This window comes from Monodelphis domestica, chromosome X (genome assembly GCF_027887165.1).
Source record: "Monodelphis domestica isolate mMonDom1 chromosome X, mMonDom1.pri, whole genome shotgun sequence".
NCBI lineage: Eukaryota > Metazoa > Chordata > Mammalia > Didelphimorphia > Didelphidae > Monodelphis > Monodelphis domestica.
Window position 1 is genome coordinate 73,031,243 of NC_077235.1, and position 13,427 is coordinate 73,044,669.

The 13,427-nt window shown below is 42.6% G+C and overlaps 1 protein-coding gene across 1 annotated transcript in view; it reads left to right on the top strand.

Annotated features, from left to right (window-relative positions):
- Positions 1–13,427, top strand: part of ATP2B3 (ATPase plasma membrane Ca2+ transporting 3) — a 118,415-nt gene that overhangs the window by 62,636 nt on the left and 42,352 nt on the right. The window contains exons 13-14 of the mRNA XM_056809416.1: positions 4,178–4,412; positions 12,664–12,846. Coding sequence (XP_056665394.1) covers positions 4,178–4,412; positions 12,664–12,846 — 418 coding nt within the window. The remainder of the gene's footprint in view (positions 1–4,177; positions 4,413–12,663; positions 12,847–13,427) is intronic.

Sequence of the window (13,427 nt, forward strand, 5' to 3'; positions counted from 1 at the left end):
GGAAAGGAAAGACTTTAAAACCAAACAAGAGCTAGAAAAAAATCACAAAATGTAAAATCAATAATTTTGATTACATCAAATTAAAAAGGTTTTGTACAAACAAAACTAATTCATCCAAAATTAGAAGGGAAGCAACAAATTGGGAAACAATCTTCATTACAAAAACCTTTGACAAAGGTCTAATTACTCAAATTTATAAAGAGCTAAACCATTTGTACAAAAAAATCAAGCCATTCTCCAGTTGACAAATGGGCAAGGGACACGAATAGGCAATTTTCAGTTAAAGAAATCAAAACTATTAATAAGCACATGAAAAAGTGTTCTAAATCTCTTATAATCAGAGAGATGCAAATCAAAACAACTCTGAGGTATCACCTCACACCTAGCAGATTGGCTAACATGACAGCAAAGGAAAGTAATGAATGTTGGAGGAGATGTGGCAAAGTAGGGACACTAATTCATTGCTGGTGGAGTTGTGAATTGATCCAACCATTCTGGAGGGCAATTTGGAACTATGCCCAAAGGGCGCTAAAAGACTGTCTGCCCTTTGATCCATCCATAGCACTGCTGGGTTTGTACCCCAAAGAGATCATAAGGAAAAAGACTTGTACAAGAATATTCATAGCTGCGCTCTGTGTGGTGGCCAAAAATTGGAAAATGAGGGGATGCCCTTCAATTGGGGAATGGCTGAGCAAATTGTGGTTTATGTTGGTGATGGAATACTATTGTGCTCAAAGGAATAATAAAGTGGAGGAATTTCATGGAGACTGGAAGGACCTCCAGGAAGTGATGCAGAGCGAAAGGAGCAGAACCAGGAAAACATTGTACACAGACTCACACACTGTGGTACAATTGAATGTAATGGACTTCTCCATTAGTGGCAATGCAGTGATCCTGAACAACTAGGAGGAATCTACAAGAAAAACCACTATCCACATCCAGAGGAAACACTATGGAAGTAAAAACACAGACGAAAAACAACTGCTTGAATACATGGGTCAAAGGGATATGGTTGGGGATGGAGACTAAATGAACATCCTAATGCAAACAACAACATGGAAATAGGTTCTGATCAAGGACACAAGTAATACCCAGTGAAATTGCACATTGGCTGCTGGAAGAGTGGGTGGAGGGGAGGGAGGGAAATAATGTGATTATTTTAACCAAGGAATAATGTTCTAACTTGACTAAATAAATTTATTATAATGTAAAGAAGAATAAAATAAAATATTCATCCATTTTACATCCATTATTAAATCATTGCTTTAATTTCATCTTCATAGCTGATGAATTTACCCTTTTCACTTTTGATACTGGTAATTTAGTTTCCTCTACAAAAAAAAAACAACAAATTAACCAATGGTTTGTCTATTTTATTGTTTTTTTTTTTAATAAAACAAGATCTTAGTCTTTATATTCAAGTATTTTGCCCATTCTGAGTTTATCTTGGTGTAGGGTGTGAGATGTTGATCCAAACCTAATCTCTCCCACACTGTCTTCCAATTTTCCGAGCAGTTTTTATGAAATAGTGGGATTTTGTTCCCAAAAGCTGAGATCTTTGGACTTATCATAGAGTGTCTTCCTGAGGTCATTTACCCCAAGTCTATTCCACCGATCCTCCTTTCTGTCTCTTAGCTAGTACCAAATTGTTTTGATAACCACTGCTTTATACTATAGTTTGAGATCTGGGACTGCAAGGCCACCTTCCTTTGCATTTTTTTTTCATGATTTCCCTGGATATCCTTGATCTTTTGTTCTTCCAAATGAACTTTGTTATGTTTTTTTCTAATTCTGTAAAGAAGTTTTTTGGTAGTTGAATGGGTATGGCACTAAATAAGTACATTAATTTGGGTAGGGTTGTCATTTTTATTATGTTAGCTTGTCCTACCCATGAGCAATCAATGTTTTTCCAATTATTTAGATCTAGTTTTAATTGTATGGAGAGTGTTTTATAGTTGTGTTCATATAGTACCTGTGTTTGTCTCAGCAGATAGATTCCCTAAGTATTTTATATTGTGTAGAGTGATTTTAAATGGAATTTCTCTTTCTAATTCTTGCTGCTGAGCTGTGTTGGAAATATATAGAAATGCTGATGATTTATGTAGGTTTATTTTGTATCCTGCATCTTTGCTAAAATTGTTGATTGTTTCAACTAGCTTTTTGGTTGATTCTCTAGGATTCTTTAAGTAAATCATATCATCTGCAAAGAGTGATAACTTGGTCTCCTCCTTGCCTATTTTAATACCTTCAATTTCTTTTTCTTCTCTAATCCTTACAGCTAGTGTTTCTAGTACAATGTTAAATAATAGAGGTGATAATGGGCATCCTTGTTTCACTCCTGATCTTATTGGGAAGGCTACTAGTGTATCCCCATTGCAGATGATGTTTGCTGATGGTTTTAGATATATTCTGTTTATTAATTTTAGGAAAGGCCCTTCTATTCCTATGCTTTCTAGTGTTTTAAATAGGAATGAGTGTTGTATTTTGTCAGAGGCATTTTCTGCATCTATTGAGATAATCATGTGGTTTTTTTTTTAGTTTGCTTGTTAACATGGTCAATTATGTGGATGGTTTTCCTAATATTGAACCATCCTTGCATTCCTGGTATAAATCTCACCTGATCATAATGAATAACCCTCGTGATCACTTGAGAGTCTTTTTGCTAGTATTCTATTTAAGATTTTTGCATTTCTTTCTCTGTTTTTGACCTGCCTGGCTTTGTAATCAGTACCATATTTGTGTTGTAAAAGAAATTTGGTAGAACTTCTTCTTTGCTTATTCTGTCAAATAATTTGTATAATATTGGGATTAGTTGTTCTTTGAATGTTTGTGAATTCACTTGTGAATCCATCAGGCCCTGGGGATTTTTTCTTAGGGAGTTCTTTGATGGCTTGTTCAATTTCTTTTTCTGATATGGGGTTGTTTAGGTAGTCTATTTCTTCCTCTGTTCATCTAGGCAATTTATATTTTTGTAAATATTCATTCATATCACCTAGATTGCCATATTTATTGCCATATAATTGGTCATAATAGTTTTAATGATTGCCTTAATTTCCTCTTCATTAGAGGTGAGGTCTCCCTTTTCATCTTGGATACTATCGATTTGGTTTTCTTCTTTTCTTTTTTAATTAGATTGTACTTTGTCTATTTTATTTGTTTTATTCGTAATAGACCTGTACTTTGTCTATTTTATTTGTTTTTTCAAAGTACCAGCTTCTAGTCTTATTTATTAACTCAATAGTTCTTTGACTTTCAATTTTATTAATTTCTCCTTTAATTTTTAGGATCTCTAATTTAGTTTTCATCTGAGGATTTTTATTTTGTTCACTTTCTAGTTTTTTAATTTGCACACCCAATTCTTTGACCTCTGTCCTCCCTAATTTGTTAATATATAAACTCAAGGATATAAATTTCCCCCTGAGTACTGCTTTGGCTGCATCCCGTAGATTTTGAAAGGATATCTCATCATTGTCATTTTCTTCAGTGAAATTATTAATTATTTCTATGATATGTTCTTTAACTAACCAATTTTGGAGAATTGTATTGTATTATTTAATTTTCAATTAATTTTTGATTTGCTTCTCCATGTACCCTTACTAATTATTATTTTCATTGCATTGTGATGTGAGAAGGTTGCATTTCTTATTTATACTCTTTTGCACTTGTTTGCCATGTTTTTATGTCCTAGTACATGGGCAATCTTTGTGAATGTACCATGTACTGCTGAAAAGAAGGTGTATTCCTTTTATTCCTATTTATTTTTCTCCACATATCTACTAACTCTAATTTTTCTAAGATTTCATTCACTTCTCTTACCTCTTTGTTATTTATTTTTTGGTTTGATTTTTCTAGTTCTGATAGAGGAAGGTTCAGGTCTCCCACTACTATAGTTTTTAATCTGTTTCCTCCTTGAGCTCCACTAGTTTCTCCTTTAGAAATCTGGATGCTATGCCATTTGGTGCATATATGTTGAGTGCTGATATTTCTTTGTTGTCTATACTACGTTTTATCAGTATGTAATTACCTTCCCTATCCATTTTGACTAGATCTATTTTTACTCCCAGGGCAGTTTTGATTCTCTCCAATTCACTCTGTTTCATCCATTCTACTGTCTTGTTTTTCCCCTCGTCCTGTCTCCCACTTTCTTATGCTTCTCCCCTTTATCTCTCTTTTCCAGATGCACCAACATTCTGAGCAGCAATGGAGAGGTGCGCAGCTTCCGTCCTCGGGACAGGGACGAAATGGTGAAGAAGATCATTGAGCCAATGGCCTGCGATGGCTTACGTACCATCTGCATTGCCTACCGGGACTTTTCTGCAGGCCAGGAGCCCGAATGGGACAATGAGGCTGAAATTGTGGGGGAACTCACCTGCATTGCTGTTGTGGGCATCGAAGATCCTGTCCGTCCTGAGGTAGGGATTTAATCATAACAACGCAATGGTGAAAATATTATTATCCCTATTTTACAGAGGAAGATCAGAAAAGTAAATTACCTGGCTCATGATCACATGGCTAGTAAATGGGGAGAGCTAAAACTGAAACCCATGTCTTCAAATGCCAGCTCTTGTGTCCTTCCTATTATACCATGCAACCTTTTATAACTCAGGCTTTTCTAACACTCAGAATTTGTCCTGGCCCCCACCAACCATCAAACTGTCCTTCTTCCTTAATAAGAAGCAGTTAATAATGTTTGACATGGGAGGGCACTGCTCTGTGCCTATGTATGTTATTTCCTTATATCTTGCTCCAATGGATGTTCTCTGCCATCATTAATTCAAAAATGTCGAATGCTATCTTTTCTCTACTCTCTAACCTAGGCTACCGAAAATACTTCTTTCTAGATTGTCGGAGAAGGAACAGACAGGAGGAAAACCCAAAGAGATAGAAAGTTTCATTAAATCCAGTAGAGGGAGTTCCCAAAGGTTCCCTGCTCCAACCTGACTGGTCTCCTCACCAGCCCTCACATATGGAAACACATCCCTGAGTTTGGAGTCAGAGAACCTGTGTTTGAAACCCATCTCTTCTACTTCCTATCTGTAGGACTTTGGGCAAGTGTCTTCAACTCCCTGGTGAATTTCCTCATCTAGAAAGTGAGGGCATCCCTTCTGGCTCTAAGTCTGTCATCTTCTGGGGCCCATCTGTGTCCGACTCATTCCCACCTTTGTTCCAGCTATTCCAACCAGAATGCCTTCTGCTCTCCTTTCTGTGCAATCTAATCCAACCCACAGTGCAGGCAGGAATCCTTAGCTGACACCCCCTCCCAACCGCCATTCCTTTCTTACTCCTCTGAGCTCTTCTGTCCCTTCGCAGTTGTAATTCAAGCCCAAAGAGGGCAGGGAACTTCATGGAGGATGCAGAGCAAACGGGGGTCAGAGCTGAAACCTTTACTCAAAAGCCATCTTCTTCCCTTGAAATGCTGCCGCCCTCTGCTCCTTCTCCCAATCTTGTGGGGCCCAGCTCAAGTCCTTCCTCTTTAGAAAGCCTCTCTGGGAATGAGAGGAAGCTCAGGATACCCAAGTCTGAGTTCTAATCCTACCACCTAACAGCAGTGTGACCTTGGAAAGGTAACTTCTCCTCTGTGGGTCTCCTCCAGAGTCCCAGAAGAGAAAGGAGATTTTCTTTTCATGGCCCTTCCTTATTTCCTTTCTGCAGATAATGTTTTCCATTCAGTATTTGCTCTGTGTTCCCTCATTTATTTTGATATGAAGCTCTCCACATTCCAAACGGGTTCTTTGGGGGGCTTGGCGGGAGAAACTGGCAAACTTTTCCACTTGGCTGTTTGCATTGGGGTTGGCTGTGCTTAGACTCACTCCCCCAGCCACCCACCCCCCATCCATGAAGGGCCCACCTCTGTCGGGCCAAGTAAATGGACGCCTGTTAGACACCTAAAAAGAAGATATTCATAGCAACCTGGCCTCATTCTGCCAAGGCCTTTTAGGATCGTAAACATGCCCTGAATAACTGGCCACTTGTTGGCCTCAGCCTTAGTGTGGTTCCCTTTCCATGTTTGGTATTTGCCTAAGTGTGCGTGCATGTCTGTGCTTAGGCGTGCAAAGCTCGCCGGCGCTGCTGCCGCCCTTTGCAGGCAGCTCTGGGGCCCCCCCCCCGCCCCCCCAGCCTGGGCCTTGAATTCTCCCCCTAATCTCCTCGACCCTGAGAATGTTCAGGCTGAAAGGGACCTTGGAGCTCTTCCAGGCCAACTTTCTTTATTTGACACACAAAGAACCTGAAGGCCAGTGAAGATAGATGGCCAGCTCGAGGTCACCCAGCCCCAAAAGAACACGGGCAGAACTAGAAACCCGGGCCCTCCCTAACCACTGCACAATGGCGCCTTTGAGCTCCTGGGAGCCAGCCCAGCCCAGCCCAGCGCCGCCACTCGTCTGGTCCCTACTGTGCGCCACACAGGGGCACAGACATAAAAACGAGAGCCAATTCCTGCCTTTGAGGGGCCAAGGTGGGGGAGATACAATCTGGAGATAGGGGTGTACGCACATACAGTCTGTGCGTATAGAGTAGATGTATATATTCTATGTCCGTGTATAATATATGTGTGTACATAGATTATATAAGGTGTGTGATGTATGTGTGTATAATATGGCTATAGAGAGATAATAGATGTGTGTATGCATATATGATGTGGGGGGGTGTATAGAGATACTATATGTGTATATAACATGTATGCATATATCATGTGTAATGTGTAGCTTATATATGTAAAGACAACATGTGTGTGCATGTGTGTTATGTGTATCCTATGTGTATATACAGATAATGTGTGTACGTCTATAATGTGTATGTCATGTGTGTAATACATGTGTGTGCATAGCTAATCTGTGTGTATAACATGTATGTATATGATATGTGTGTATAGGTTTTATGTGCCTATATGTTGGGCATATATCATGTGTGTTTTATGCATGTGTATAATATGTATATAATGTTTGTGTATGTTGTGTACGTTTTGTGTGTATATATGTGTAGACAGATAATATGTGTGTATATATGTATGTTTTACATGTATGTATATAATATATGGTGTGTACATATATTATATGTGTGTTTTATGTGTATATAATATGTGTATATATGTTGTGTGTACATGTGTGTTGTACATGTATTATGTGTGTTTTGTGCATGTGTATAATGTGTGTATATAGATAATATGTGTGTGCATATATGTTCGACATAGTAGGTGTGTTTTATGTATGTGTATAACATGCATGTATATATAGATAATATATGTGTATGTAATATGTGTGTTTGTTTTGTGTGTGTTTATACTATATGGTGTACATATATTATGTGTGTGTATAATATATGTGTGTGATGTGTCTATGGATCATTTATGTGTGTATATAATATATGTGCATCACACACACACACACACACACACATGAATAAAGAAGGCTCCTTCCGGGATGAGTGCAGGCTTCCTGCAGAAGGTGGCACTAAAGGGAGTGAGGCGGAGGTGGCGCCTCCCTTGCTGCCGAGATGGGCGCAGACTCCCTTATGCCGTGGCAGGCTCAGTTAGTGGCGCCCTGCTTGCTCCTCTGTTTCTTTCAGGCTCGCTGGCTAGGACGGGGCAGGAAAGCGCGCACAAACCCTGCCAAAGGGAGCGTGCGTGCGAGAGGCAGAGGGGGAGAGGGCCCACCCGAGCCGAGATGTCACGGCGTGATGTAGAACCTTGACAAGTTCGGCAAACCACAAGTGCCCAGTTTAGCAGGAAGGTCGAGTGTGAACCAAGCGAGGGGGTTAGACTGGAGCCACGCTCTGAGGGGCTTTGAATGCCAAGCAGAATGCCTGTACCTTATCACAGAGGTAGGGAAGGAGATTCTTAAGCAAAGGAAGAGACACAGACAGGCCCGGACTGTAGAAAGAGCCCTTTCACAGAGCCTGTGGAGGCTGGCTTGGAGGAGGAAGAGACTCAGAGCAGAGGGGCTGATTAGGAAGTGATGCAGATCTGAATTAGAGGGGCACCCATGGGAGTAAAGACAAACTTTGGAGTAGGAGAGATGTTATGGCGGCAGGCAGGGGGCGGGGGGGGGGGAAGGGGACACCAGCAGGACTCAGTAACTGATTGGGTGTGAAGAAGAGCAGGAGGATGAGGCAAAGATCTGATCTGGAAGGTTGGGAAGATGGCAGTGCCCTCACAGAAAATGCTTTCGGTCGAGAAATGAGACTGGAAACCAAGCTATAAGGGAACTAGGAGGTAAAAAGATTGGAGGGCAGAACAATAGGATTAAAAGTCATGAGGAGGGGGACCAGCTGGGTAGCCCAGTGGATTGAGAGCCAGGCCTGGACATGGGAAGTTCCAATCTGGCCTCAGACACTTCCCAGCTCTGTGACCCCGGGCAAGTTGGGACCAATACACAGCATTGATTCCAAGGCAGAAGGTGAGGGTTTTCGATAAAAAAAAGTCATGAGGAGGGAAGGAAAGATGGATTAACAGCAAGATAAGGGCGTTTCAGAACTCATGAACTTAGAAGTATAACACTTGTGGGTGACAGCAAGTTTAAGGCTGTATGTACGTAGTAAAATGAAAAGTAGTCTGCTTCCATCTACATTCGGATTTCATGGGTTCTTTCTCTGGAGATGGACAGCATTTTTCATCATGAGTCCTTTGGGATTGTCTTGGATCAGTGATGGTGAACCTTTTAGGGACCTTAAAGACCAAGTGCCAAAACTGCAACCCCCACACTGCATGTGAGCCTCCCACCTTACCCCAGAGAGCAGAGGGAAGCTGCCGGGAAGAGGGGAGGGTCATATGAGAAATGTCCTAAGGCCAGTGGAGAGGAGGAGAGGAGCAGCACAGAGGGGAGCTCTGGTATGTGTGCCATACATTCACCAACACAATCTGGGATCATTATATTGTTGAGAACAGCTAAGTCATCATACATTATGGCCATTGCTATGTACAATGTTCTCTATCTCTTGTACAGTCATAAATTCTTTCCTTATCCACATATCTGATAGGCAAACTATTCCATGTTCCCCTAATTTGTTTATGGTTTCACCCTTTATGTCCGAATGTACCCATTTGGACCTTATCTTGGTAGATGTGAGATGCTGATTTATCCCTAGTTTCTGCCAAACTGCTTTCCCATTTCCCATCAGTTTTTGTCAGTAAGTTCTTGTCCCAGAAGCTCATATCTGTGGGTTTATCAAACACTATTGCTATGGTTACTCCACCCCTTAGCTTTTGCAATAAAAAAATTTTAAGGAAAGAGGGGGAAAAGCAATTCAGGATTCCCAACCACCACATTAAATATTTCTGACAGTGTGTACAGTATTCTACAGCTATAGCTTCTTGCCTTTACAAAGAAGAATAGAAGGAAGAAAGGAACCAAGCATTTATTAAATACTTTCTATGTGCCAGGCCCTGTCCTGGGCAATGGGGATCCAAAGAAAGAAATGAAACAGTCCTGTCCCTCAACGGGTTTACAGATTATTGGAGAAAAAAATGTACACAGAAAAGTAAGTGAAAAAGAAAGTGACTACTATTATAGTACTACTAATAGCTAGCCTTTACATAGCACTTTAGGGTTTGCAAAGTGCTTTAATATATTGTCCTACTTGATCCTCACAGGAATCCTGGAGAGTAGGTATCTGTATTTTAAAGATGAAGAAACTGAGGCACAGAGTCATGAAGTGACTTGTCCAAGATCACACAACTCATAAGTTCTAGTTGTTCACTCTGCATCAGTTCATGTAGGGCTTTCCAGGTTTTTCTGAGATCCTCCTGATGATCATAGCCCAATCGTATTCCATCACCATCATATACCCCAACTTGTTCAGCCACTCCCCGAATGGCGGGCATCCTCTTTTGTAATTAAATTCAACTAGAAGTACAACTAGTATGTTTAAGGATGGGCTTCAACTCCGAGTCCAGCACTCATCTCATTGGGCTTCATCTATATTGAAACAGTAGTGGAAGCCATGGGAGCTGATAAGATTGCCAAAGAGAAGCCACGAAGACCCAAGGTAGAACTCTGAAGTACACTTCCATATAGAAGGGCTGCCTTGGGTGATAAAGCAGCAAAGGAGGTCAGACAGGAATGATGAGAACCAGGAGAGAGCAGTGTCATGGGAACCCAAGGAGCACAGAGTACCCAGGAGAAGGCGATTAATGGTGGGCAAAGCTGCAGAGAGTTCAAGAAGGATGAGGACTGAGAAAAGGCCATCCGATGTCGTGATTAGGAGATCATGGCTAACTTTGGAGAGAACACTTTCAGTTGAGAAATGATGATGAGACTGGAAACCGAGCTATAAGGGATTCAGGACCTCATCCATCCCCTGCCCCCGGAGTATTTCAATAAGTAATAATAATAACCTCATTCCAGTCTCTCCTCATTTCAAGTCAGCTTCCATGCATCTTTCCCATCTCCCTCTCCCTCCTTCTCTGTACTCCCTCAAGTCTCGTCACCTCTCTCTTGGACTTTAGCACTAGGCTTCCAGTTGGTCTCCATGCTCCAAACCTTTCTCGTCTCCCACCCTTCCTCCATTCAGTACCAAAGGGATATTCCTAATTCGGTTCCTATTTGCCTCCTTAACGTGCATGGCTTATTCTTTGAATTTACTTGGCTGGGCATGTCTTGACTTCTCAGTAAAGTGTAAGCCCCCCTGAAGGCAGGGGAGATGGTGTTTGGGAACTAATGGAGACTTAACTGTAATCTCCTGTACCTTGGCTCAAAGAATCCAATGGGAAGAATGTGCCTGGACAGTATCGAGCTCTTAGAGCTCCGGCTGGGAGGGACCTCCGAGGCCGTCAAATCCAACCCAAAGTCATGCGAGCAATGATCATGTAATTCACCTGAAAAAGACCCAAGGGTCTTGGTGGGGCTCCAAGCTTATTATCAGCAAGAGCCGTGTGAGAGAGCTGGAGGAGAAAGGAAGTAGGCCTCACAGTATTTGGGAAGATTCGAAATTTCCTCTAAGACGCCAAACTGGAGCCCATGGATAGGAATTTCAGGGGAGCCGATTTCAGTTCACAATAAGAAAAAACCACTCAGAAGGGGCCAGGGATGGAGAGCACTACCTCACAAGGTAGTGAGCTCCTCATCGTTAGAGAGCTTCAAGCAGAGACCGCTGGAGAGGGGATTCCTGAAAGGTTTGGGGAAGTTGGATTCTATGCCTTCTAAGGTCCCTTCCAACTCTCAAGACTCTAGGAGTATATGATTCTTAGGTGCCACTTGGTGGCAGCAGAGATTCAAAAGCCACTGACACCCCGAGGTGGAGGTGTGGCCTTTACCTATTTGATCACAAGGCTTTAAAAGACCCATTCAGTCTGCCAACATGTATTAAGCACCTACTATGTGCCAGCCAAGGTAAAAGATCAATTCTGTCTACCAACGTGTATTAAGCACCTACTATGTGCCAGCCAAGGTAAAAGACCCTTTCAGTCTGCCAACATGTATTAAGCACCTACTATGTGCCAGCCATTGTGCGAGGTTTTGCAGAGATGGAAAACTGAAAGAGGCTCTGAATTCAAGTCCCCTGCATTGTATCATCAGCAGTCTCCTTCACTGGATCTTCGTCTAGACTACTTCACTTGGTGATCTCATGGGCATTTCTGTGCTCCTGATTCTCTAGTCATCTCCAGCTGCCTCCTGGACCTCTCAGAGTGGATATAGCCCAAACGCAATTCATTTCTCTTTCTTCCCAAACCCTCCCTTCTTCTTACTCATTTGTTTGTTTGTTAGCTTGGGGCTTTCCTCCCATCTTAGAATCAATACTGCATATATTGTTTCCAAGAGTGGTAACGGCCACCCAGGAGGAAGTGGCTGAGGCCAGATTGGAACCCAGGACCTCCTGTCTCTAGGCCTGGCTCTCAGGCCCCTGAGCCACCCAGCTGCCCCCACCCTATTACTGCTGAAGGCACCAACCACTGTTCTCTTGGTGCCCCAGACTCACAAGCTAGGTGTTATCCTCAACTCCTCACTCTCACTTCCCCCATATCGCATCGATTGCCCAGTCCAATTGGTCTCTGCTGTAAGCCTCCTTCTCTCCTCGGACCCTGCCACCAACCAGCACCTCCAGCCTGAACCATTGTAATAGCCTGTTTGGTCTCCCTGCACTTCATCCCGAACTCGGTTCTGAGGTGGATCTTCCTGAAGGTGTGTCTGGGCCAGTTTTCCCAAACCTCGAGTGTATTAGCCTCCTTTCCGCATCTCCTACTCCATGTTGTCTCCTCTGGGGCCAAACAGAGCACGTCTGGTCCCTTCTCTGCATTACACCCCTACACAGCTTCTCTTCTCCAGGCTGAAGACCAGATTCCAGAATCCAACTGCCAACCTCTCCAAATCTCCTATCTATCTTTAGAGTCTATGGACTAGGGTTCAAATCCTAACTCTGTCACTTACTAATGACCTTGGGCAAGTCACTTCCCCTCTTCTGTGCCTCAGTTTCCTTCTTTATATGTAAACTAAGGCGTTGGACTAGCCAGCCTCTGAGAGATCCTATAGATGACCCCATTTGGCAGAGATTCCATGAGTCGCCATTTCTTCCTTTGTAAAGTGAGAGAGATGGGCCTCTGGGATCCCTCTCAGCTGTACAGTTGGGCCCTGGGAGTGTCTGTGAGAACTCCTAACCACCAGGGCAATGTCATCTGCCTGTGATGCGGAGGGCAGAAGGAGCCAGACTTTCCGTTTTCCGTGTTTCCCATAGGTCCCTGAAGCTATCCGCAAATGTCAGCGTGCTGGCATCACAGTCCGCATGGTAACTGGAGACAACATCAATACCGCCCGTGCCATTGCGGCCAAGTGTGGCATCATCCATCCTGGAGAAGACTTCCTATGTCTGGAGGGGAAGGAATTCAACCGGCGCATTCGCAATGAGAAAGGAGAGGTAGCTCCCAGAATTCCTGCCTTGGGGGCCCGCCGGCCCACCACCAGACCTGGGATTGCATTGCCTTTGTCCAAAGCATGTCCACTTTTCCCTCCCCTAAACACACACGCACACACACACACACACACATGCACACGCACACACACGCACACACACATACACTTTCCTTTTGTCCCCAAATAAGTACTGCCAACTTTTGCTGTGGCATTCAATAATTTCAGAGAAAAGGCATCATTTCTTCAACCAAGCAATGAGTGTGTGCCTGTTCTTTAGGGGCTTAAAAGAATTCAATGCAGCTAAAAACACACACATCAGTCTAACTTCTGTTGTGTTCGAAAATAACAGTTCAAAAGAGCAGCCTATATTTTGTTTGTAAACTATCAATTAACAGGCATAAACATGGAAGCTATTATTTCAATGGCATGGGGGTTCTCTCTACATATTCACCAAGGTTAAGTGACTAGTACAAGGTCACACAGCTAGGAAGTGTCATGAGGCAACCTTGAACCCAGGCTACCTACTCACCTCCTTTTTAGGCCTTAGGTTCTACCAATTCACTGAGCCACCCACCTACCTCTAAAATT